General features: G+C 44.4%; 1 protein-coding gene across 20 annotated transcripts in view; it reads left to right on the forward strand.

Annotated features, from left to right (window-relative positions):
* The window catches only part of KALRN (kalirin RhoGEF kinase), a 642,588-nt gene that overhangs the window by 430,486 nt on the left and 185,331 nt on the right, over positions 1-26,771 (forward strand). For 14 of the 20 annotated variants that reach the window (XM_078066810.1, XM_078066838.1, XM_078066842.1 and 11 more), the window contains exon 33: positions 1,473-1,575. In XM_078066810.1, the coding sequence (XP_077922936.1) occupies positions 1,473-1,575 (103 nt within the window). Of the gene's footprint in view, positions 1-1,472; positions 1,576-25,007; positions 26,478-26,771 lie in introns of those variants that run through there. The other 6 variants (XM_078066866.1, XM_078066872.1, XM_078066877.1 and 3 more) reach the window with 1 other exon arrangement.

Genomic DNA, 26,771 nt, shown 5'->3' on the forward strand with positions numbered 1-26,771 from the left:
GTACAGCCAACCCTCAACTGTAGGCAAATGGTGGGGAGCAGCGGCCCAGATATCTAAAACAGCAGATGATCTAAGAGTCCTTTATTCTTGGTTTTGAAATGCATCACATAATTTCGTTTTACAGCAGATCTTCCTGCCTACGAATGTGTGGCTTATATTATTAAAATAAGTTGGCATTTCCCACCCCCGCAAGTGGTGGTAAGAAGGCAGTTGACCTAGAAGCATTCTAGGTAGGAGAAGACCCTCTGTAAGACTAGGAGATACTGTGTATATACCTGTGTATCACATGCATGCCCACCTGCACACACATGTCCACGTACACCAGACTGTAATTGTTGAGACTCTGTGAGGTGACTTTGTACATGGGGCATTTTGCCCACGTGGTGTCATCCTCGGGCAGCAAGTTCCCAATGCCATTACCTCTCCAGAAACAGCATCAGGGTGAGACTTTCATAAGCCTCCATGGGAAGAGCTGACACTCTTGGTGCTCATTTATCCAAGTCCTGGCCCACATCTCCTTCAGTTTTTCCTGACATGGACCATTCAGCCTTCACCAGTTCCCAGGCACCTAATCTCCCTTGGCCCTGGCTATGGGTTCAGTGCAGGATTGAGACCTAATTCTCACACTAGAGAATTGAAGGGACATGTGAGTGGGACAGCTATATGGTCCAGCGACCCAGGAAGGGCTCCAGATGTCAGGAGCGCACTCAGGAGATTACTTCACCAGATGCTCAGGAGCACAGATGACTCAGAAAGCTGCTGTGCAATCTGGGGTCTTTGAGATGGGGCCTTGGCCTTCTGTGTTGATATGAAGTCATCATAAACAGGCACGAGATCCACAAGACCCACCAAAATGAAGGAAATGCTCTCTTCCTCCATACCCAGACGTTGAGCATCCAACATCAGCAACTTCCCAAAGATAATCTCACCTGGAGGAAATATCTCACGTTATTTTCTTGAACAGAAGAAATACAAGTCAAAAAAAAAATATTCTTCTCAGTCCTGTTTTCTTTATAGGCCAGCTATAAACTAACCCCCATCCTCCCTCAGCATGCAGAAAAACTATTCGAATACCTTGAACTCTGGGATTGTTGGGGATCACCCAGTCAGCTGGGTAGACGCCTAGGTTCTAAGTAGGGTGGACCTCTTCTAACTGCCTATTGTAGACCCATTCCCAGTAAATAAATAAATAAATCATCACCTCCTCTGCACCGTGGGCCAGAGGAGTTATGGAGGGGCCATTTCATGCTCAGTTATCAGCATAGGGATTGTGTGCTTTTTAAGTACAAGAGGTGACATCTTTGAAAATCACATAGGGCTGCTCTCTTTAGTGGGATAATTTTAGACAAATCCCTGCTAGAAAGTACTGAGGCTCTGCTCTGCCAGACCAGCTGGAAATCCTTGTGTGCTCTAAACCCACAGTGGTTCCCCCCACCCCCACCCCTGTTTTTTTTTTTCTCTTCTGCCTGCAGGGATGGAGTGGAGGATGTTGACAGCCAGGGGGATGGGAGCAGCCAGCCAGACACCATCTCCATCGCCTCCAGGACCTCTCAGAATACAGTGGACAGTGACAAGGTAGGACAGTGTCCCAACCTTCCTTCCCCTAAGACTTCTTGTTGGCTTCACCACCCCTGGAGAATTAGCCCCAGAGGAATTTCTCCCACTATGGAACCCAACCTCAGGAGTCAGTTGTCTCTTTGTGCCAGCCAAAGTGGAAAGAGCAGGGCTGGAGGAGGTGTGTCACAGTGCGGAGATGTTGTCTGGGTGGATAGAAGACCAGGTGACCAGCCAGACCTCTCCTGTCGTGGGAGTTTAGCAGAAGTGATGAGGGTGTGGCAAGGGTGAAGGATGAGAGGGTCTGGGTCTCCTGTCCTCCGGAGATACCCCGCCTGGGCTGCTTGGGTGGCTCTGCCTCCTGGGAAGCTGGACCTCAGGGGCTGAGGCTGGGATGGTTTCCTGAGACCTTAGTGGCTGTGACTGGCTCATATTTATAATGATTGAATAGGCTCATCTAAAGTTAGACCAAGACCAATGATTTGGCAAATGGCCACAGAGATGCTGGTTGGTAGGGGCCTCTTCTCTGAAGGGGCTCCAGTGGAAAGGATGCCTTCCTCTGGCCAGAGTATCGGGGTTCAGTTCCTGAGGGGCAGAGGACCAAGAAGTGGTGTGGGAAGCAGCTTGGAGGGATGTAGTAGTCTTTTCGAGAAAGCCTGGTCACTTGGTCTATTATATTTTGGAGCAAGTAAGCAGAAGGTAGGAGTTCTGAAGGAGAGTACAAGAAAGGAGTAGCGAAGACCCAGTGTATTTGTTCAAGCCAGGGGAAGAATTCAGCTGTCTAAATTTGGCAGGAATGGGAAGATTTTTGTCTCCAGCTCTACTCTCATTTGCTTACCTCAGGGTCAACGAGTATGAGATGATCTTTTGCTGCATGTTAGTGATTTTATGAATGAAGGGATGGAATTCCAAAGATGATTTGGCCCTAGTCTATCAAGACCTAGTTGGTGTTGGTCTAGTCCTTCAGCCTTAGGCAACAGACTGTGTCCTTGCTTCATTTTTGTTTTCTATGTTATGGGGTTTTTTTGAAGATGATCTGAATTCATTAGGATTTTTCCTAATTTTTTTTTTCTTACTGGGATAAAAAAAAAAAAAAGACTGTGCCCCAGACCTTCCAAGATCACGGTGCTAAGTCACGCTCTAGACTAGTATTCAAGAACACTCAAGGTAATTCTGTCTGACATCCTGCCTTCAAGTTTCTAAGCCATTTTTGACTATCAGAGTGGATGGAAAATTGTTTTTTTCCACTTGTAAAAACATACAAAGAAAACTATTCCTGTACTTTCCTTTCTCCTCTGATCTGTTGTTTAGAAATGTAACCTAGAATATCCTATGAATGAGTGTTTCTTTTTAAACAGTCAGTGGGTGGGAAGCACAATGCAACATTTCCCACGTTCAGAGAGAGGCTCTTAGTTTCACGGTCCAGGGGACCCATCCCTTCCAGCTGCTACTGCATCTTCCCACAGCCCTGACTTAACACAGCCCCCGGTGCCAGAGCCATTTGTCTTGTCTTCGGCTCCAGCCGTTCCTTGTCTTCTGGCAAGGTAAGTGAGGCCAAATTAGAACACTTCCGATGGCAGGCATGTCACAATTCATGAAGAATCCTGGTGACTTACATATTATTCCATAAATAAGGAAACTGAGGCCTAGAAAGATTGAGTAACTCACCCAGGAAAATTCTAGTAGTTCGTGGAAAAGCAGGAACTAGCACCCAGATCATTCTGCTTCACTGTCATGTTTTTTCTCTCACTCCAAAGGTCAAGGCGTTGTACTCCCAATGCTAGGATGAACTCAGCTGGTCAGTCTTTCTGCACATTCCACAAAAACATTAATCACATATTCTTGAAAAAGCACCCACCACGTGCCAAGCTCTGTGCTGGATACTGTAGAGAGATGTGGGTTATTTGTTGAATGTGAATCCTTATTTGTGTAATTCTCGTTCGATGTGTGTCTCTCTAGCCAGGCTGTTAAGCCTTGATGAGGGCAAGGTTGTCTGTCTGCTTCACTGCTGTCCCTGGCCCGCAGCACACACAGATGCTCAGGAAAGGCTTGTGGGATCAATGAACAGAGGGAACACAGTCCCTGATCTCAGGAAATTCCAGTATCAGGAGGCAGCTAAAACAGCTGGTTGGAAAGCAGCCAGATACACAAACATTGTATTTTTAAATATGCTCAAGAAGCCTCGAAGTTTCCTTACCTCCAAGCAGAAAGCAATAGTCAGCTGGAGAACCTGGCTTGTTTGGGAACACGAACCCCCAACTCCCTTCTCAGGCCCTGGGAAACATGGGTAGTGGGTCTGGGGATGATGGGAGATTCTGTGTTCTATACAGGAACCCTGAAGAATCACCTAGAAGTAGTCACACTTTCAGAATAAAACAGAGGGCCTATCTGTGACCACGTACTATAATTTAGAATGTTCTTACTCTTCTGACACAGAACAGTAATAACAGGACAGCCATGTGCCCTCCTTCACCTACACTCCCCTTCCTCAGGCAAACCAGTAAGTGGTATCTTTGAGTTCAGAGATGTATCAACAGTGTTAAATTTTCCCCTAACTGTACCAGAAAACCAGGAGACTGGTCTCTGTTGCTTTCCAAGTGGTCAGGTGAACAGACTCTGAAGAAGAGCAAGATAACAAAAATGGACTGATTCAGGGAAACCGAACCACATTCAAGAGAAGGGCAAAGAGGGGCAGCTGTGGGGAGGGAATAGGGCAGAGTCCCTCCGCAGGGATCAGGGTCATCTTCACAATGGGTTCTAGAAAAGACCCCAGTCTTCGTCTTCTAATCCAGAAGAAGAGAACAGTGGCAGGGCTATGCTGGGTAGATGAGGAAAATGTAAGCATTAAAGAATCACAGCTTCGGGGCCCTCGGGTACCTCTCCAATCACCTTGTGTGTATTTTGTGTGCTGTGGTGGGGTGGAAGGAGTTTGGGCACACTCAGGTTCAAATCCCAGCTCTGGTGGTTACCCTCTGTGTCCTGTTGTGTGAGTTACTGCGCCTTAATTTCCCTATCTGTAAGACAAGCACATTTACTTGCCACCTGTTAGACATTCAGTAAGGGTTAATTTCCCACGACTATTGGAGGGAAAACGAAAGTTTAGACGCTCTGAATAAGAGTACACAATTATTTCACAACCTGTGAGGATCTACTTCTTGAGTAGAGTTCTGCCGTCTTCCTTCAGTGGCTAACTGACAGCAGATTCTTGTCCATACTACACCTAAAGGCAGGTAGCTTCAACTTACCTGTCTATAAACAGAGCAACTCTACTCCTCTTTCCATTTGCTAGCCCTTAGGATCTAAGGCTTAGATATTTATTGTTAGCATTGGCTCATGGGTTATTTTACTAGTTAATGGATTATAATCCATTACTGTCAGGTATTCATTTTAATCCTCAAGTTGTACCATCTTGGGCTAGTGGCAACTCCTGGGCTTGAGATATTTGAAGATGGTTGTCTTGTCTTCTCTCCTAATCTTCTGTCTAGAAGTCCTCAGTTTCTCCAGCTGTTCCTTATATTAATGTATTTTCATGCCCTACCGTATCCTGGCTGCCTTCCTCTGGATTTCCTTCAGTGTGGAATGATCGAAATAAAGTGGGGCCTCCAGAATGGTACCTGATCCTACAGATGTGATTAACTAATACACATTCAGCTTCTTGTTCCAGGGCTACTCTGCCTAGTTTCCTCCCTGGTACATGTGTCTAGTAGTGGTATTCAGTGTTGGCTCATAAGCTCTCCATGCCTGCTTTCACTGGCTGCCCTGGTTGCACAGCTCGTTTAATAACCTGAGTGTTGGCGTACTTTGTATCTATTAGATTTTCTCCTGTTTAGTTCCATCCCAGCATTCTAGCATATTTTGAATATAAATTATTTTTTTGTCCAGTATGTCAGCTGCATCTCCCAGCATTATCAGATAAACATACCTTCTATGGCTTCATCCAAATTCTTGCTAAAAGGACAGGATTGAGGGCAGAAGACCAATGCCCGGCCCCTTTTCTCTACAGCAGAGGATCTGGGGTTGCTTCCTTGCATTGTAAATCCTCCTATGATGAGGAATCAGTCTAATATTGCTAGTTCTTCACTAAATGCTGACAAAACCAGCAAGGGTGCTTCAGGAAATAGCATTAATCACTTTCTCCCAAATTGCTTTGGTTTAACCCTCAATGGTTCTGCATAGTTAAGTTCTAACTGTACCTGTCCCATGCAAAAATCTTATTGCTGTGAAGGCAGATGGTTGTGCTTGCTTTGTTTGATTGCGCTCTGAGCCCCTTTCTCTTCTTGTCCAAAAATATGCTCCTGCCCTTCTGGGCACTGTAGAGAGTGTTTTGCCTGTATGTGTATTATGAAGCGGTGGGACTTTGTAACCATACTTCAAAGAAATACAGAGTTACAGAATTCCAGTGAAGTGAGCCTGAGTAATGAGGTGGCAGTGAAGAAGTATCTTGTTTAACATGATGGATGTCTGCCGAATAATTTCCAGCTAATGGTACAGAAGCGGCCGCCTGCACTGTGCTGGTCCCTGTGCGTCTATTTACTGTTTAGGGTAGGCGTGCTGGGCCGCTCAATAAATGCTTATTGAATTGAATACTACAAACCCATCCTTGTAGATACTCTCCATCAAAACATCACTATGAATTTCTAGACATGTCCAGGCTGGAGACAGGGAAGTCGAAGTGAAATTGAGTTGCGAGATGCTCTTCTACGTAAAAATTCTAAAGGCAGAAAATGCTGCTGGAACATCCCAGGGCTGACTGTTTTAAATGAAGAATTTTAGTAACAAGCTAATGTGATCTAAGATACAAGGTGGGCTGGTAATGGCAATGTGCCAAATGGGGACAGGGAAATGTGTGAAGAAGCCTGGAGATTTCAGGATCTAACTTAATAGTTTTTCAGCCATATAGTCAAATCAGTGGGTCATGGCCAAAATTTTGTTTCACTGATTGATAAGGAAGGGTCAGCTTAGAGACAGTGAGGGCCCAACTAAGGGGAAAGTCAAAGGATGCCTACAGATGATACCTATAACAAGTGTGGGGCAGCCTGGCTGCAGGAGCCTTCTGAGAATAGACTTCCCTAGAGCCTCATCTGGTTTATCAGAATTTGGTAATCCTGACGCCTACATCTTGAGAGCACTTAGCAAGCTACTAGGTGTAAGGGCTGTAGTCAGAGAAGGTTCGGCACTTGAAGGTGCATTGGTGAGGGCCCAGCCCCTACCACTGGTGCATTGGTGAGGGCTCAGCCCCTGCCGTGATGCAATGATTCTGCATGAAAGAGTGTCTGGAGCAGAGGAGACATGTGATGGGTCCCCGTCTGGGTTACTGCCTGGCACTCCCATGCAAGAAAATGGACAACATGCTTCCTAGAGTGTTAAGGACCCACAGATCACTGGGTTTGGCACTGAAGAGATAACCAGACATCTGGAAATGTGGAGACTCAGCAGTGTCAGGACTAATAAACATCCTATCAGTTCCCACAAGGAACTGATTCTTTGCTTGACAAATTGTTAAAAACCATCAAGATGGTCCACCCAAGGCTGAGTGTCCAGAATGCAGTTGTGACAGCTCGTTAGATTTAGCTGTGGCGCCAGAGCTGATGAACCACCTGCTGGAGATCCAGCCCATTAAATGCATTCTACTAAAAGCAACAGAAAATGTGATGGGGAGATCCCTCAGCACTTCTGCTACTCTCCCCTTTGTCTCAGTGGGGCTAAGGGCCCTAAAATGGTTCTTTATAGGGAGAGATTCATGTTACATCCTATCTAGTAACAAAACACTTTCTAACCCCTGAACAAATGAGAAGAGTACATAATGGTACTTCCAGTTACCAGGGCTTGGAGAGGATGTATCAGAAATCTAAACTTGACTTTATCAGCGAAGCGGTCCTGAGACTCAGTCACACCCCACCTCAACAGTGCAGTGGGTCAGAATTGCCATGTGAATCCTAGGTAGAGGCATCCTGATTCTTCTCAAGGACTCGCTGGTCACTCCAATATGGGAAAAATGCCATCTCCACTTTCAAATTTTAAGTGCAAATTGTGGTTTCCCCCCGAGTGTTCAGAATAACCCAAGCCCAGGACTAGGTCTGAAAATAGCTTTTGTTCCTAGTTCAGTTCCTGTGGTGGGCAGAGGGGGGGACCTAGGGTGGGGGGGAGACAGGCACCGGTGGGCAAGGTCCAGCAGGGGATTTTCCTGCTTCCCCCCAGAAACACTGCTCCGTCCTCTTCTGAGCGGCGTTCAACACAGTACCAACGTGCTGGCTTTTCGGAACAAACTGATAAAGTGCGAGGAGTTGAGGTTGCAGGTTTTCCTCTAAATGAGAAGTTCCTCAAATGAGTGACTGGCTTCCAGCTATTGCCTATGACCAAAGGCTGTGAAATCCACTTTGCTGGAAAACTCAACCTGGGTTCACGGGGCAAAATCACGATGGCAGTATTTTACCTAATATTTTGAATTGATACTCCATAGCTTAAAAACCTCCCTTGAGAGACCCTCTTTTTAAAGTTGCCGATCATCTGGAAAAGCAAATGCATTTCATAAGCGACAGCAGCCCACGAGTCTCGTGCTGCACACGGGCCGATTGCAGAGAGGCCCAGAAGTGCTCTGAGGATGCTGGGAGCATGGCAGCCGCAAGGCATCTCCTCAGTTCTAGAGGCGCAGGGCCCAGGGATCGGTCACAGAAATCGGGAAACTGCAAACGGTGATTTGCCGGTAGATTAGATCTGTGTGTGGTAGCTGGTAGATTTGCCGGTAGATTAGATCTGTGTGTGGTAGCTGGTAGATTTGCCGGTAGATTAGATCTGTGTGTGGTAGCTGGTAGATTTGCCGGTAGATTAGATCTGTGTGTGGTAGCTGCGGGGGTGGCCACAGGCCAGAGCTGAGTAGGGGTGAGTTTGGACCTTGGAAACAGAAGCTCGGGGAAGAAAGGAACTGTACAGGTCATCTATCCCTCTGCCTTCATGGACACGTTTAAAAGAAACAAAGTGACTTGCTCAGAGTCACAAAGCCCGTTAGTTAATGGCAGACCCGGGCCTGAACCCCAGCTTAATCTCCTGCCTGTTAAATTGGGTTAAAAACATAGTACTTTTGTAGCAACCCTGATCGTGTAACTTTTAGAACCTTGGAAGCAAAACGAAACACTACTGTTACCCCCTTCTCAGACAGCCTCTGCACCCCCCTGCCCTGGCCCGTGCCAATCTGTGATGACCCAAGGAAATTACACGGTGGCTCCAGAGCCCAGTCGAGCACCTCTGGGCTGGCATGCAGCAGAGCAGGGAAAGATAACTTCCCAAGCACGAATGCCTGTCAGACTCTTTGATACCAAGAACTTGTGACTCATAGAGTGGCCTTGGTGGGAGAGGGATTCTGCCCTAGACAGAGTCTTCAGGCCTCTCAAGGCAACTTCTTGGTTGGGCTCTGCGAGTTTGGCAGCGAGCACTGAGTTGTGACAAGGCTGATCCCTGCCTCCAAGCTGCCTGGGAGCAGTGAGTCCTGCCGCAGCCCAGCATAAATATGAACTCTGTTTTTTAAAAAATCTCGGTGGAAGGAAAAAGCAAATTTGAGAGCAAGCCAAGATGTTAAAGTGGATTAGCTGGCGACAGTCCAAGGCAAACAAGACCCAAGTGAGTATGCCTCCCGCCGGACACATCCTGCTCGGGAGGAGGGGCATGAGTGGGGAGATGGCACAGGTTGGGGGGCCAAGGGCAGAGAGAGAAGTGGCGGCTCTCAGAGCAAGGATTTTACTGGCGTATTCTGCACAGACCTCTTGGCATACCACTTACCTTTTTTTCTCCTGTGTCAGTTAAAAGGTTCTTTTAGTGCAGAACAAAATGACTGTGAATGCCTTATTAAAGCTAATGGTAGGGGCGCCTGGGTGGCTCAGTTGTTTTAGTGTCTGCCTTCAGCTCAGGTTGTGATCTCGGGGTCCTGGGATCAAGCCCCAGGTTGGGCTCTCTGCTCAAGCGGGGAGCTTGCTTCTCCCTCTCTTTCTGCCCCTCCTCCCCCACTCGTGTGCTCTCTCTCTTGCTCTGCTCTCTCTCTCAAATAAATAAATAAAATCTTTAAGAAAATAAATAAAGCTAATGGTAGGGGAAACAGGCTATGAGAAATATTGCTCTTAGCAAGTTGAGCTCGTGGGCGACTAGAAGTGACACCAGGAGTATGGTGTCTGGTGGTGAGCCGTCCTGGCCGGTACGAAAATTAACTCTTTCAGAAAATCCAAGCAGAAATGTTGCTGGAAATGAATATTTGGAGCCACAGCAGTGAGACTAGAATGGATGGAGCAGAGGAAAGGGGCTTCGAAGTGGTGGTTGTGCTTAAAGCTGGAGCTACCTGGAGCCATGAAAACATGACATAGGTTCTCTGTGCCCACAGCCTGGGATTCTTGGGAAAGGTCTGTTGGGTAGCAAGTGGGTAACTATTACCCTGTTTCTTGATCTTGAGCTTAGATTGGAAATGCTTGCTTTGGGTTTACCCACCTGGCAGCTTAGTGTCACGTCCTCACAGCTGATGGCTACTGCCCACCCGTCTGCCACGACCAGTGTAATGTAGTAGATAGAGAACGGGCGCGTGTGGGTCTCAGGATTTGTGGCACTGGAGTGAGGTGATGTGATCCTTATGCTAGAAAACAGGGCCTTGTCAAGAGAAGCCAGTGTGAACGTCCTCCATGGTGGCCCTCTATAAGGAGCCACAGTGAGGACGGGACTTGGGCTCCACGTGTGTCCCCCGGCCAGTAGGTAGGAGATGCCTTCTGAGGGGCAGCAGCCTGATTCTGCCCTGATAGCTCTTCCTGTTGAGAGAAAACTGCTAGAAGAAGATGCAGAAGAACTATGCACAGGAGACCTGTGAGAGGTGTCCTTTCCCTAGCTTCAGGCAGACCCTCAGCCCTACCAGTCCCTCTTTGCATTCTTACCCGCCATGGGCCACGCAGACGTGGCCCTGGCCATGCCGTGTATCAGAGCCGGGGGGGCAGGGTTCAACCTCCCCAGATGTAAGGACAGCAAGAGGAGTCTTCCCTGTTCAGAATGTTCATCTCCTGTACTTTTCTTAACGCTCTATTTGGCTCCATTTGAAATTGGTAATTGCAGGGAGATGTATACACTGACTCCAAGCTCAGGCAAGCTGTTCCTCTAATCTGCGTGGCCTCTGCTGATGTTGGCCGTGGAATGCTTAGTGAGTGCTCCCTGAACACTGCTCTCAGCCTGTACCAATGGCAAGGGCTTCTCTCCTCTCGGAACTTGATGATGTCCTCAAAGGGAAAAAAACCTCTAGCTTTTACTATGTCTGTCTCCTGTCTCCTGCTAGCTCCTCTTTCAGCTACAGGAATGGGGTTTAAAAAGTTGCATTTACTATTTGTTGTCCCTGACTTACATATACATATGACTTACATACACATGATTTAGTGAGCACCAGAGGAGATGTAAAAGGCATTGTCTTTTCTTTTCCTCGGGATTTTGATGGATGCCACCTTTTTATCTCACAAATTCATCAGCCATTTATTGAGCTCAGCTATGCAGCAGGCGCTGGTCTGGACACACAGGTCGTGGCAGTGACCAAAACAGAACACCTTGCTTTCCTGCTGGTGTGAGCCTAAACGTGCTCCATTTTAAGGCATTTGGAATCACTGGAACTGACTTTTGTCTCTGTGACTGATACCATTGCGGCTTTTATCTAAAAAGAAGTCAGCATTTCTTTTAAAAAGATCATTTGGGAACACTTGAAGGTAGTCCTGCAATTTTTAATTCCCTGATTCATAACCATTTCAAATTAGAATGCCAGATTTCTCTCCCTCTCTCTCTGTCTTTCTCTCTCTCTCTCTCTCTCACACACACACACACACACACACACACACACACACACACTATATTTTGGCTCTGGTTGCAGTCAGCACACTCCTGATTAGAGAAGGTTTATGTTCATGGCAGGTGGACAGACATTCTAGACAAAGACAAAAGAGCAGGAAGTATTCAACATAACCCCCAAATGCTTTTAAATTTCATCTATCTCATAAAAGAGTTAGGAATATCAGAAGGAAGTTGTTTTAAAAAAAAAAAAACCTATTCTAATTTTTAAAAAAAGATGTGAAGGGATGAGGAGTAGGGGGGAATGGTTTGTTTAAAGGAGGTGCTTCAAATTGCGGAATCTGAAATCTGTAATGCAGAGTCCAGCTCTCCTCCCCACCCCCACTGCACCCACAACCCCCCAAAACAAGAGCAGTCACAATTTTTATGCCTTCTTCCATGGGGTATTAAGAACATTTATTGCATTCATGAAAAAATTTTTGAAAAATCCCCAAAGAGAAAGATTTCTAGGATATGTTCTCTAACATTTAAACTCAAGACAGTACTTCTAACAGGGGAACGTGAAGTCCAAACTACTAGGTTGGTTGTGTTATTTAAGGAGCAAACTAGTTGGCACAACCACTATCACATGACCAAGTAAAAAAGATCTGTGAGCAGAGAAGAATGCAATTAGAGGTAAAATAGAAAATTATTTCAAATGATTTCATTCTTTTACTCAGTGGAATTTTATTGAGTGTCCACCGATGGCAAGATACCTTGGAGATTCAGAATATGTAAGAGCAACCTCTGTCCTTGCACATCCCAAGTGTCTTATATGCGGCTGTGGACGCATTTCACGTATTTGTGAAAGGGGACAGTTGTACTTAGCACTTCCTTTATGCTAGCTGCTTTGCTAGGAACCCGAGAAATTACAAAGAGAAAGTGTCAGATGAGAGACATGCTGACCACACTGTCTGCTAGGTTTTGTAAAAGAAGCATACCCACTTTGTGCAACAAATTCAGCCTGGCAAATTGGATGGCGTCTACACCAAAAGTGAGATTTGAGCTTGGCCTTAAAGTCCATCTTCCTTTCTGTTTCCCCTCCTTTGTATCAGTTTTGATCCCAAAATAGTTACTCTGTCATGGACAATATGTAAAGGAGAAGTCCTACTGATACATCTGTATCAAAAGAATTGTTTTGTTTTGATGTAGAATTTGACTTTTTTTTTTTTTAAATGGGCTCTTTGCTCTGATGGGAACTGTTCAGAAAAATCATTAGACTCTTTACCCAAATCTTCTTTTACTTCCTCATAATAATTTAATTAAACCTGTTTTTCCTTAAGCATATGCATTCAAGATTCTTGAAATGAACTTTCAAAGTAGTGATATATGCATGGGTTTCAAAATGTAGGTATTCTTCCTGAGAGATTCTTTAAAAACATGAAAGCTCATATTTATTTATTCTTCTTAAAAATGTTTAAACAAGTAGAGCATACAGTAAGTACTGTTTTACACTTTTTCCGTGTAACAAATTTGGGTAATCATACAGTAGGTCATGTAGTGCTGCTTCATTCCTTTTGATGGCTACATGGCATTCCATTACCATAATTTATTTAACTCATTCTCGCTTGATGGGTGTATGGCATGTTTCCAATCTTTTGCCATTACAAACAAGGCTGTAATTAATAGCTTTGTACAGATATAGTTTCTCATACTTGTGAATCGTGAGTATATTAACAGAGTAACTTCCTGGAAGTACAACTGCCCCTTTTCAATTTTGATAGACAATGTCACATCACCCTGTGTGGGTGTTGTCCCAGTCTATACTCCCTCCAGTTGTGTGTAAGAGTGCCAGTTTCCCCACAGTCTTGCAACATAGGGTAGCATCGATATTTTTATCTTTTCCAATCTGATATCAGATACTCTAAAAATTAGCCTTATTCATTATTGCTCTGGTATGTTTTGTTTAACTGATAATATTGCCACTATATTATTTTCTTTTATTTTTATTGAAATGTACTTATTTTTATTGAAATGTACTTAAATACTTTAAATAGTATTTAATCTATACTATTACCCAAATGTGACTTGTGGGCTTGTCTGATTAATGTTAATTATACTTTTGTTTCTATGGATAGAGTACATTCCTAATTATAAACATCTGATATACGTTAAACTTTTTAGATTTTTTTAAAAAGTGAAATATGTATGCTGAAAATGCATACAAACTCCTAAACAATTGAATGGACAATTATAAAGTGAATATACAGGAAATAACCGCGCAGGTCACGGCTTTCCAGAAGCCCCCTGTGTGCCCCTCCCTGATCACAACCCTGTTCTTCTCCCCTAGAGGTAATCATTCTCTTAGCATTTGTAATAATACTGACCTTACTTTCCTTTATATTTTTACCCCTTTTGAATGTGTCTCCAAGCAATGTAGTTTCAATGTGGCTGTTCTTCAACTTTATATGACTAGAATTATACTGTGTGTGTGTGTGTGTCCTGCTCAACCCTTATTTTTATGGAATTCATCCATGCTGATGTGTATAGGTCATTAATTTTCATTGTTGTATAGTATTCCATTGCATGACTATACCAGAGTTTATCCATTCTCTACATGGGATGTTTGGGGCTATGGGAGCAATACTGCTGTAAATATTTTTGTATACGTATCCTTGTGTGCATGTGCTTGAGTTTCTCTAGGGTGTAAAGCAAGGAGTGGAATTTCTAGAGGAACAAAAAAAGAATTGCCAAGTAATAGGGTATATCTGTATCTATATCTTCAACTTTACTAGTTGGTGTAAACTATTTTTTGATATGCTGGTACCAAATTTCCACTCCTACCAGTATATCTGAGATTTTCTGTTGCTCTCCATCCTCGCCTATACTCGATACTGTCAGACTTCAAAATTTTTGCAGGTCTAGTGGGGATGTGGTAGTATCTGCTAATGGTTTTAATTTGCATTTTCCAAATCACGAATGAGGTTGAACATTTTGTCATGTCCTTATTGGGCCTTTGGACTTTCTTTTATGATGCCCCATTCAAGCCTTTTGCCCATGTATCTACTGAGTTAGCTAGGGGTTTCTTGTATGCATTTTTAAGAGTTCTTCATATTCTAGATACTAATATTCTAGACATTAGTCCTTTATTGGCTATACGTTTTGTAAATATCTGTTCTCACTTTGGGGCTCGTCTTTTTACTCTCTTTATTCTGTCTTGATAAACATAAATTTGACATTTTGAAATCAATATATTTGTAAGTTAGAGATTCATATGATGTCATGTATGAGACATTTCCTACATTTAGTATTTTAAAATATAATTCACCATTTATACCTCCTCAGAATAGTATAGCAACATGGAAACTTCATATATAATGCAGGTTTCTGGCAATCCCTAAACTTTCCTCCTCTGTTGTAATGAAAGAATAAGAACTACTTGACTTTTTGAAATGTATTTGTCTATTGTCATACATTATATAACAGGTTATACAGCTAAAGCAATGCAATGTGTTAGGAAAAAGGTGATAAATATATTGGATTTGGAACTCAGCTGTCCAACAAATAAATCCGAGACATAGGGAGGAAGTCTTCACATAGCAAAACTAAACATCTATGCTCACAGGAAAGCCTCTTGAATCTGATTTTATATGTAATTCTTACCTTCATGGCCATCTAGTTACTTAGCCCATAAGAAAATTAGAAGGGGAGACAGTTACTTCTGTCTAGACCCACTAATAGCCACAAAGGCTGAGCTACTGTCAGCAAGAGAGGAAGCAGAAAAGCCCTGAGAGCAAAAACTGATGGATGAATTAAAACTCTTAACAGTTTGGTTCTATTTAGTGAGGGTACCAAGAGAGCATCATGACTGGGCCTGTCTGAGGACTCCCTTGCATCCTGCACTACACCATAATTATTACTCATGTTGGTATTTGTAACTGTTAACAGAAGGGGAAATCATGTTCAATGTATTCTGCTTAAGAAGTCAGAGATTAAAAGGTACTTATAAAAATGGTTAAACTAGGGGCGCCTGGGTGGCTCAGTCGTTAAGCGTCTGCCTTCGGCTCAGGTCATGATCCCAGGGTCCTGGGATCGAGCCCCGCATCGGGCTCCCTGCTCGGCAGGAAACCTGCTTCTCCCTCTCCCACTCCCCCTGCTTGTGTTCCCTCTCTCGCTATGTATCTATCTGTCAAATAAATAAATAAAATCTTTAAAAAAAAAAAATGGTTAAACTGGGGAGATAAAGTGTTGGTGTTTACCTTTAGTTATCCAGAAAACTTGATGATCCTGACACGCACATTTCCCAAGGGGTTCTCAAGAACTGAGGTTATGTTGACTGGGGTTTACCTTACTGGAATGATCTGTAAAGATGAAACTCAACTTTTCTCTGTCCTAGTGATTGACTCCAAAAAGACCGATGACTACCTTGGCATTTACTGAGCATCTGTACAATCCACTCTAGTGCAAGCCACTGTCCTCTCACACATGGCTTATGAACCAAGCCTCCTAACTGGTCCCCGGATATTCACTTTTACCTCCCTCCACTCTCTTCTCCATTCTGCAGCCAGCGTGATCTTTTTAAAATGCAAGCTGTCCACATCACTTTGCGGCTTCCAGTCCTTCACTAGCGTCCCTTGTTTTTAGGATAAAGATCAAAATCTTCAACATGACTGATGCGACGGCATGATCTGGGCCTCAGCCCACTTCTCTGGCCTCATGGGGGCCATTTTTCTTCCTGTGTCCTGCCTTGCAGGCTGCCTGGCCTTCCTTGAATGTGCCAGGGTTCTTCCCAGCCCAGGGCCTGTGTTTTCTCTGCCTGGAAGCTTCTCTCTCTTCCCATGCCTAAGTCCACCCCTTTGACCCTCTCTTCTTTCCGATTTTAGTCTGTCCTGACCCACTGCCGAAGTCCCTTCCCCAAGTCACATCTCTCACGACACTGTGTACTGTTATTTCTCCGTTCCTGTCACCATGACCATAAGCATTTGTGTGGTTATATGATTGCCTCCCCCGCCAGACTGAGGACAGCAGGATGTCTGTTTTATGTCCCCACTGCATCACCGAATCTAGCAAAGTACTGACTCATAGAAGGTGCTCAGTAAATATTTGTGAAAGGAATAACTGCAGAACAAATAAACACATGGTAACATGTTTGGCAGTGTGGGTAAGAGAGAGATCTAGAAACTGGGACCAAATGTAATTAAGAAAATCAAAATCCTAGTTTGGGAGGATCAGAGAAGTTTCAGCATTAGACTCTACAAAGTGGGTAGAATTTATCCAGGCAGCATTGGGGAGGGAGGGCAGAGGAAGGTCATTCTACATGGATGAAACGGTAAGAGCCAGTAAGGGAGAAAGGGAAAAATAGGTTGAGTTTGGGTTGTGCAGAGTAGATGTGCCTGGTTGAAATTCTGGGTTTGTGAGGTGAGCTATGAAAAATAAGACCAGAAGATTTGCTTGGGTCAGATTACGGCAGATCCTGCACACCATTCAAAGGAATTTAGACTTTATTGATTAACATCCAAGAAACACTGAGGGTTTGGGTTTTTTTTTTAATTTTTTGCATGATAGTCACTTTTATCTTCACCTAGATGTACCACGGTCATCTTACTCTCTCATCTTTTCTCAAGACTCAGAAAGAATCTAATGTTAACCCATCCACAACCCTCTGAATCTCATCCTTTGTCCCCACTTGGGTATATCACTCCAACACCTCTTTTCCTGCATGTTGTCAACTAGCTCCCGTCCATCTGCCATCCAATACATGTTGTTAGCTCATGCTCCGGTGAGGGCTGCACGTGAACTTCTACTCCTGATTCTTCTTTCTCTACATCCTCCCCACCTCCAACCATAGTTTTTGTTGCTTCAGTTCTGATGTCCATGACAAAGATGCCAAGATTATAGCTCTGAAGTGACTTGACTCCTCATGGCAGTTTTCATATGAGTTTATTCACTCACCCCCCATGTGCCAGGCTCTGTGCCAGGATGGAGAGGTAGCAGTGAAACAAAACAGGCCAGTCCCCACCTGTATGAAGGCTAAGTTCTACTGAGGAACCAGAAAACCAACAAGCAAATTCAAGACCAAGTGGCCACATAGTGAGCAGGGTTGGTGCTGGGCGCAGTTCTTACAGCTGCTTGCCTCAGTGTTTCCAGTTGGATGTCTGACTTTTCCTCAGTCTCAGCCTCAAAAAGAGATTTCCTTCTTCTCTCAAACTAGTAACCCGGTTGACTTCCCTACTTGGAGCAGAATTCTCTCATAGCCAGTCTGTTGCCAAGTCCTGAGAATGAGTCCCTCAAAATCTCTGTCACACCACCCTGTCAGTTCTTGGTTACCCTGCACACCAAAGTAATTCAAATACCCTTTGCTGAAATTCTTTCAGTAACCTCTTAAATGGCCTCCCTGCTTTCTAGGATCTTGCTCCTGCGTCTTACCTTCTCTCCTAAAACACCAGATTCATCCTCCTAAGGCTTTTCTTAGGATGTCTCACTTGTCAGTTAAAAGCTGTCAGTAGCACATTCACTAGGGATAAAGTACAGGCCCAACTCCAAAATGTTTATATAGTTTTCCCTCTGACACCTGATCCTTTAGAGACCTTTATCTGTTCTACATACTATAATGCACCTACTTTCAATTGAATCAGATGAAACTGCCATTTTTGTGTGTCTAAAAAATGGGTGAATATTGGCAGTTTATATGTTTCAACCTAATTTCACTTATCAAATAAATGGTTGCCTGCGTATCTTTCTCCCACGTTACATTGTGAGTTCCTTGACGATCGTATCTTGATCTTCATGATGCTCATAGCTCTCCTGTCTACTACAGCATCTAGCACGTAGTAAATAATGGTAACTGAATGCCCCCAGTCACAGCATGCTTCGCTCCTGCTTATGCCCATCTCCTGTGATGCTTACTGACTTGTAGAATCACATCTGGCCCGCCCTTCACTGCCAGCCGGACTCATGCCTCCTTCATGCAAATGCTCACTACTTCTCCCACCACACCTCTCAGCCACTAGTTGTGCCCCCTCCTCTGCCTGCACACATACAAGCAAGTCAAATATCATTCTTTAACATTCAGGGCATACGTTGTGTGTTTTACTCGGCATCTGCCACATTGTGGAGCATAACGGCACACTCTCAACAACGAGTTGAGAAATCTCTGTTTCTGGCCCTTCTCCCTCACGCTGGGACCCAGCCCCCCGTCTCCATTGTCTGTGGCATTACTGCGCTCAGATGGCTCGCCTTGCGCTCCTCAGCAGACCTGAAACTGGACTCCTCACCTACCATCTCCCAGATATCTTTTCTTAACCCCCATCCACTGCTTTACCTCTCAGCCACCTTGGCTCTCCATTCTTGAGCCTTTTCCTGAAATCGTGTTGCAGTGGATCATCATCACAGTGATTGCATATTCTTCATCCTGGCTCTGGATTTTCATGGGACGTGTAAAGTCCCTTCCTGGGAGCTTCAAGAGGAGAAACATGGCTCCCAAATCACAGTAGCATTCTCTAGGACCTATAGGCTCCTGGTACACAGGCCCCTTCCCCCTGGTCCTGCCCCTCTTCTGGCTCCCTTGCTGTCTGCAGACCTTTCCTCTAATGTTTTCTGGTAGATTATCTGTGTGATTATCTTCATTAAATATGATGATCTTTTAAATAAGAATTGCCTTTGTCTACCAGCCTATCACAGACATCACCGTGTCTCCCAAATTATTTCTCTGTACTGACAGATATGTTTCTGACCTCAGGAAGAGTGTTGTTGAAACAAGCTTTCTTTGTTATTAGAATGATTTCTGGAGTCCCTTCCCTCAGCACCTTGTGAGATAGCATCTTCTTCCAGTTCGCTGGTGTTTCCTGTGGGTTAGCTTTTATCTCAGCAGCTGAGTCCCAGGATCCGTGAAGACAAGGCTCACATATGATAGCTTGTTATCTGCAGTGCATTGACATACAGTTAGACATTCACAGACATGCTCAGAAAAGACTTGTTCAAATAATATGTTTTATGTGTATAACTTCCGTTTTTGTATATTTATGGGTTGTGTGTCTCTGAATGTGTCTCCCATACACTCTCTGAGAAATATTCATCTACGTGGTTTGGGAGGCAGGGATCTCTTGGACATATCCCCTGGCCATCAGGCCATCAGGCCCATGACATTAAAGCTATTATTAAGTCATGGGCTCCAAAAGCTCCTGGCTGTGGCTGGCCAGGTGAAGGGCCTACCTACAGTGTACAGTTCCTTTTCTTCCCACCTGCTTGGGAGGCTTCCTTTTCCTTCTAAATAGGAAAGACTAATTTTTCTGTTTTAAACATAAAAAAGCAATGTGTATGTGTATATATGTTTGGGTATTTGTGCTTATGTATGCATATGTACATATATATATGTGTATACATATATGTGTGCATATATGTATATATATATGAAGGAAATACACCAAAATGTAAATAGTGGTTATTTCTGGATGGTGGCTTTTTCCAAATTCTCTATGACAAGAAAATCACTTTTATTAACAAAGAAAACCCTAATTGATGTCATTTTTAAAAGACAGGAAGGAACACAATTATTAGATGGTTGCTGAGGTCCACCCTCAGCATGAATCAAGGACAAGGGGACAAGCAGGTACCTCGTAGGAAACAGGGGGATTGACTTCTCAGTATGTCAAGAGGAGGGAAAGTGACCAGAGAGTGAATTTGGACTGATGTGTAGGATGGGCCAAGGTTGTGAGCTGAGGAACTGAAAACTGTGTTTGGTTGTATAGGTCAGGAGCCTTGGACAGTGAAAGGAAAGAGAAGGAAAATTCAGGGTGTGGCCGGTTGGGGGTGACAAGGAGATGAGGAGTTCCATCAGGGTTTTCCCCCAAATGTAGCTATTTAGCAAAAGTATGGAAAGGGTGAGGAAAAGCTGAAAATAAGTTCATGAAGAGATTCCATGGAGAGATATGCAGAGGGAGAGACAGAAAGCAGACATATTTCAAGTTCGGTTTTAAGCCCCTGTGATTCCGAGGGGGAGGTTTCCAGAGTGACTCAGCATGGGGATGCTGGGACCCAGGTGAGGAGGACACAGAGAGCCTCCGTGAGGAAATGGGTTACCCTGCATGGGCAGCAGGTTTCGAATAGGAGGTTCATCATCAGGTCAACACCCAGCTCTCCCCCAGCCCCTCACCTCCCTCTCTCCCTTCAGCTCCCACAGTCTGAGGGCAGAGGGAATGTTTTCTGATAAGAATTCTTGGTAAAGAGGCAATTTTTAACCTTTCTGAATTTGAAACAAAACAAAAAAATTACATGAAACCAATATTTTCAAGGTTGTTTCTCCCACACTGCCTAGTTCTGTGGTTCTCTCAGAGGATTCCCTGAGCAGAGGGAGAAACAGAAAGAGGAAAAACAGGGAGATGGACTCTTTCCTGCTGTAGCTGATTGCTTTTCGCTGGGGTGGTCCTCCAGAGGTGGGGGGTGCCTGGCCTGTCACTTGGGAGGGAGCGCACTCCGCACCACCTGCCAGGCCTTCCTGCTCATCACTAAGCTGCTAGGCTGCCTGGTCTTCCTCAGTAAGCTCCTGACAGCATTCTGGATGAGGAAGCCTGGGGTCAGCATGAGCAACAAGCAGACATCTAAAAACCAAAAGGAGACCCTTCAGGCAGAGTAGAAAGCAAGAAAGAACACATAAGAAGGTCACCAGATCAGTCCTTAAAAAAGAACTAAACTAAAGATACACTTCACGGTGCTTATGTCTTTCCTGTGTTCACGATTCAGTATTTTTACTACTCTGTATCTCCGTGTTTAATTCTGATGGCTACATCAGGGAAAATTTCCAGTCCAGGCTCTAGTCTGACATTTGGGGTGGAGAAAAGCTCTTTTAAACCAGTTAATATAGTATTTGCAGAGTTCCCTGTATATCATGGAAACAAACAGAGCACTTAAAGTCCCCATCAAGGGTAATACCCCACGCCTCCTACCGCCCCATCTAATAGGAAAGGCCTAGTCCTTCTCTTAGAAAGCCCTGCTATAATTGGGCAGACCAAGGAAAGCACAAAGGCTGCCTGCAAGGAAGCCATCCAGAGCATGAACAGCTGACAGTAACAACCACCTCTCTTGCTGAACTCCTTATAGGAGCCTGGCAGCTTATGTATATACTCTTTCATTCTGTCCTCACAACAGTTCTTCAAGGTAAGTACCATTATCCTCATTTTGCAGATGAGGAAAATGGCACTCAGAGAGGTTCAATAACTTGCCCAAGGTCACACAACCAGAAAGCGGCAGAACCATGATGTGAACCCAGGGCTCTCTGATGTCCACTATGCACACTGCCTTCCCCTGGACAAGCTCACTAAAGAAAACAATTGGATAATTCAGGCCAAAACACACAAAGTAACATTATGGCCCAAATGGTCTAAGTCCTATCATTACTGCCCCCCATCATTTGAATGAAACACACCTGAATTAAAATACCAAGAGCATTCCATGCTCCATGGATCCCATGGGTCAGTCGCTCACTGACTTGTGTGCCTAGCAGAGCAAGGCACGAATCAGGAGCGTAGAGGAAGCTGTTTATTATGTCTTAACCACGGGAGTGGTAATTTGGGCACACTCCTGCCTCACTGGTTTCCCGCTCCATCAAAAACATCCAGAACATATAGTCAACTGAAGATGCATTTAAAAATATAATGGAAAATAATTGCCTCAAATTCTTTATGGATCGAGAAAGGGTACACATCTATAACATATAAATATGTTCCCCATTTGTGGCTATTTTTATACCACTGGATGTCCAATACTGTCTCTTGTGCACCCAGGGTCTGCAGAACATGTCTCTATTGCTCAGAAAGCTTACATTCTGGGTGTCTAGTATTAGAATGGAGCCTACATTATATTATATAAAGTATTGATATAAAGGGATCTGTACCTGAATAGTGGGAGGTGGAGGAAATCTCAGCACAGGCCCCTCCCCACCTAAAATAAAAGAATACAGGGGAGGTCTGGTTAATAAAAGCCACCGTCCTACGAAGTGGATCTCACTGATTCTCGCCCCTCATGGAAAATGCCCAAGAGAAGTACTTTTGGACAGTGTGTGCTGACAGATGTGAAAATGCAGTTGAAATACTGCAAAACTCAGGTTTTCCAGCGATGGAGTGATTGGGACATAGAGAAGGTCTCTGTGCTAAGGATTCCAAACCAGGCAACCCACAGAGTTATGAGGGAAGTATTTCTAAAAGCCAACTTCAAGCCCTACCCTGGCCTACTGAATCAAAATGCCAAAGGTATATGGTGACTAGACATGGAACATATATGAATTCCACACTGGGAGTTATTTTCTAAATAACAGAAATCATTCACATCTCAAAAAAAAAAATGTGATGGCCTTCTCTCTCTCTCTCTCTCTCTCTCTCTCTCTCACACACACACACACACACACACACACTTCCACTTCCACTTCCACTTAAACTTTTCCCACTAATCCTTTCTTTAGGCCAGATTTTTAGAAAATCATCTCAATGAGATTATGAATGGCTGTCATTTTTAAAGTTAAGAGCTATGCATTGGCATTCACTACTCTTTCATGTTACCAACTGGACTATATAAAATAATGGCTTCCTATATTAATGTGTCTATATTTTCTCAGGGTTTTAGAGAAGAGCATTCAGTTTGCCTACGTGTCTCACATATCAAACCATCAGACAGATTTGCAGGTGCACAGAGACCATCACAACTTAGGTTTAAAAGGGGATAAACATTTTTCTGCACAACCTAATGAGTATGTAGAACGAAGTGACCCAAACCACTTCTACTTAGGTCCTTGAGGATAAGATGGATCCTCAAAATATATGAGATGCTTTCCCAGACCTTTGAAATCCACAAACATACAAATGTACAAATATCACTTAGGAGGTAGATTCTGCTTTACAAGAGGCAACATAGCACAGTGGTTAAGGATAGCCTCAGAATCAAACCAACCACAGTGCAGATCTCACTTCCTTCACTTGCCAGTTGTTTGATCCTGGGCAGGGCCTCTCAGGGCTCCAGTCTGCAAAATGGAGGTAATGGTATTACCCACCCCATAACGTTGTAGTGCAAATTACGAGAAATGATGCATGCCGGACACTCAACCTTTGGCTTGGCGCATGCTAAAGACTCAACAAATATTAGTTGTTAATAATAGTGATAATAAAAATGATGAAGAACATTAGCTATTTTAATAAATGACAATAAAATATTTTTTAAAACTGTCTCCCCCTTCAGAATTTTAAGAACCGTGTAAAGAACAAAATGTCAAATTCAGCATTTATAAAACTGTTAAATTCTACCACTGCAGTAAATTCTACAAATCTTATAGCACATCTATAAACTAAACTGGTAATGACGGTGAATTATGGTGTGAGCTAAGCAGGACAGTGGACACCACCCCTCCACCACCCCCCTCACCCCACCTCCCCATTAATGTAATGCGATATAAAATTCCTAAGGCCCTTTTGCCCTGGCCAAGGTGAGCTCAGTGGTCAGCAGGACCTTCCATGAGTTACTTCACAGATGTATGTGTATAGCTCCTGGCTTTCTTCAGAATCTCCTCTCCCTTCTGAATTCTAAGTATCCCCAATCTTCCTCACAGCTCAGGGTAACTACCATTTTAACTTGATGCTGAAGTGTTTTCTCTCCCTTAATGAACAGTTTTTGCCTGGCTGGAGTTCTTACTAAGGGAGTTTGTAAGACTGCTGAATCACAGACCTGTACCATTTTTCTCATTTCTGTGTGGCAGATATGATGAGCTGAGCCACAGTCAGATAAGAGATCATACTCTTTAACTTATCTTGAATTTTTCTCTTGGTTGAGCCATTGCTCTTTAGAATACTTCAGGCCTCCAATAGCACTAGAAGTTGACTTTCTTTGAGGGGCCATTGTTAAGGACACATTCCATTGTTCCGGTGGCCAAGTAGAGTCAGCGTGGCCACACTGGAATATGGAAGCCGGGTCTCTGGCAGGCTCCCTCACTCACTCAGTAATCCACTCCCTCCGCCAGCCCTGCGGCCTCACAAACCAACCACATGCCTCGGAAAAATTGCAGATTACCACATGTCATAGGCCCTGGAAACACTTGAAATCAGGAATTTTAAGTCACTCACTGCCAAAGATCTGCTACATAAATGGGTAAACTTTTCTCAGTTTCTTTCCCCCAAATGAATGTCATAGTGAGACTTGCTGGCAGGCACAGGGATCCTAAAAGAGTTGAAACAAACAAAACAAAAAGGATATGAAATAAACACTGAGGATCACTCATAGGACCTCATATTGAATGCAGCCCTCTTTATATTCTTCCTGGCTCTCCTCCTGCTTTTATGTGTGGGGGAAACCACCGCAGGACCGCTGAACCAGGAGCTATTGCAGAGAAAAATATATGCATTGGAACCCTGAAAAAGTCAGTGAAAGTGGCCAGTCAGCGATCCTCATCTGGATCCTGGACTTGGTTGGCTTCTTCTGAACCTTCAGACCAAGGAATGTCCCACACAGCACTCTGCTCACTCCATTTCCTCTTCTCAGAAAATGATTGTGTATTTGCCAGGTTGCACTCTGTGCCTTGGGTTGCTAGAAATACAGTAGGTTGCACTGATGATTTAACTCTGTTTTCTATAAAGGGCTACGGGATCTCATGCAGATTTTTGCAAAGTCATATGCAAATCACAGAGCCCCGGCCCTTTTCTTAACAGGATGGCAACCTTGCTCCTCGGTGGCACCTGGGACCTGGAGATCCTTTCTCCACTTACGTTTAGCGCGCAGCCTGGGACTTGTCCCTGCAGCTCACCGGGTTAGCCGTGCCGCCGTTGGGACCTCCCACCTGGACTCCCATCACCCACCTCTCTTGAGACTGCTCTGGCAGGGCTGGTGTGGGGTACAGCCTTTGCTCAGAGAGCAACATGTTCCAAGCAAAATCTGCCCACCTGGGCCATGGGCTTGCCCCTCGGGCTCCCTGCTTCTCTACTGGGTGCGATTCGAGGTTGCTGAGCTTCCCTCCAAAGTTGAAAATGGTGGGACAGTAGGGACCTGTGAGAGGCCCCATGACCCAAGCTACTTCCCGTGGCTCCCAATCCAAACACCAGGCACCCCAGGCCCTCACTGCCCTTGGGGTCTGCAGTGTGAGTGGGCACGTTCGTCAGAGGGACATACTTATCTCTGGAGTTTTTCTCCAGATTGAATATCTCTGTTGTCAGTGGCCCCCAATCTAGAAAACCCATCACTCTAATCTAGCCTACCTCCCCCACATCCTGAGAAAGAGGGAGGAGGAACAAGGGATAGTTTCTGGTAGAGAAGAGGATGGTTAACTCTAGCTGTTCCCAAACATTGGCCCAACCACATCCCCAACAAATGTTCTATCTGCGTCAGCCTGCCCAGGTTTTGTCAGAATTTTCCGGCTCCTCTAACCTCACTCACCCCTGAGGTCTCTGGTTCAAAGACCACCCTCCTAGCCTTCGTGTGCTTCGAGATTACCCTGCTGGTGGTGGGTGGGAAGTGGGAAAAGAAATAAAGGAAACAAACTGGCTCCATGTTGGTTAACTGTTGAGACTAGAAGGTCGGGGACGTGGCCATTCATTATACCATTCTCTCCACTTTTGTATGTGTTTGCAATTTTTCATAATAAAAAGTTAAAAGTTTAAAAAGTCCTCCAGCTTCCAAGACACTCAAGAGAGCCCCAACCCCTAACAGAGTTTCTGGAAACCCCACACCAAGTCAAGAGGCAAAGATGATTCCATTACATATATATATATATGTATATATATACACTCATTTTCTAATTTTTTAAGGCCCACTGCTTTATTTTCAGTAGACTAAACCTTATTTCTAAAAGGTCCCGACGTTGGGCTCACTTCCCCCAGCTGGGTTATGGGGGAGGACTGGGTAAAGGGGTCCTTAAGATCCTGAAAGTTTACACTTCCATGTACCTCACAGTCTTGTGAGGATGGGACTTGTTCAGTGTTCTGAACTTTGTGGAGGAAACACGCTCTCAATTCACAGTGTCATTCCCTGGAATTGCACCTGGCTCAGGAAAGGACTGTCTTTGTACTTGAATTTAAATCCAATGGAGAACCTTAACATGGGCATTTGCATGACTGAGAATTGCTGCTGTCTTTTTTCCGTATGTCACTTTCTTGAATGTGTTCTAATAAAATGATTCTAAAGCAGGCTGTGATATACAGTGATTTATAAATACTTTCTGTTGAGCACTGAGGCCCTTAATTTCCTACCAAGAATCCACCCCATTCCACTTTCTGGAAAGATCTGTCTAGCTGGGGACAGACGCAGGAGCGTACGTATGGCATGCCGTGATGGCAGCACGTCTGCAATTGCGGTCATTAATAAGAATCATGTCAACCACAGGAATTTTGTGTTCTGGTTGCCTAGCAGCAGAATTTGTTTTCCAGAATAAAGATGGCCATATGTAGTGGCGGAGTGCAGGGGTGAAGGGGGGGCGGCGA

The sequence above is a fragment of the Halichoerus grypus genome, chromosome 1 (assembly GCF_964656455.1).
Source record: "Halichoerus grypus chromosome 1, mHalGry1.hap1.1, whole genome shotgun sequence".
Classification (NCBI taxonomy): Eukaryota; Metazoa; Chordata; class Mammalia; order Carnivora; family Phocidae; genus Halichoerus; species Halichoerus grypus.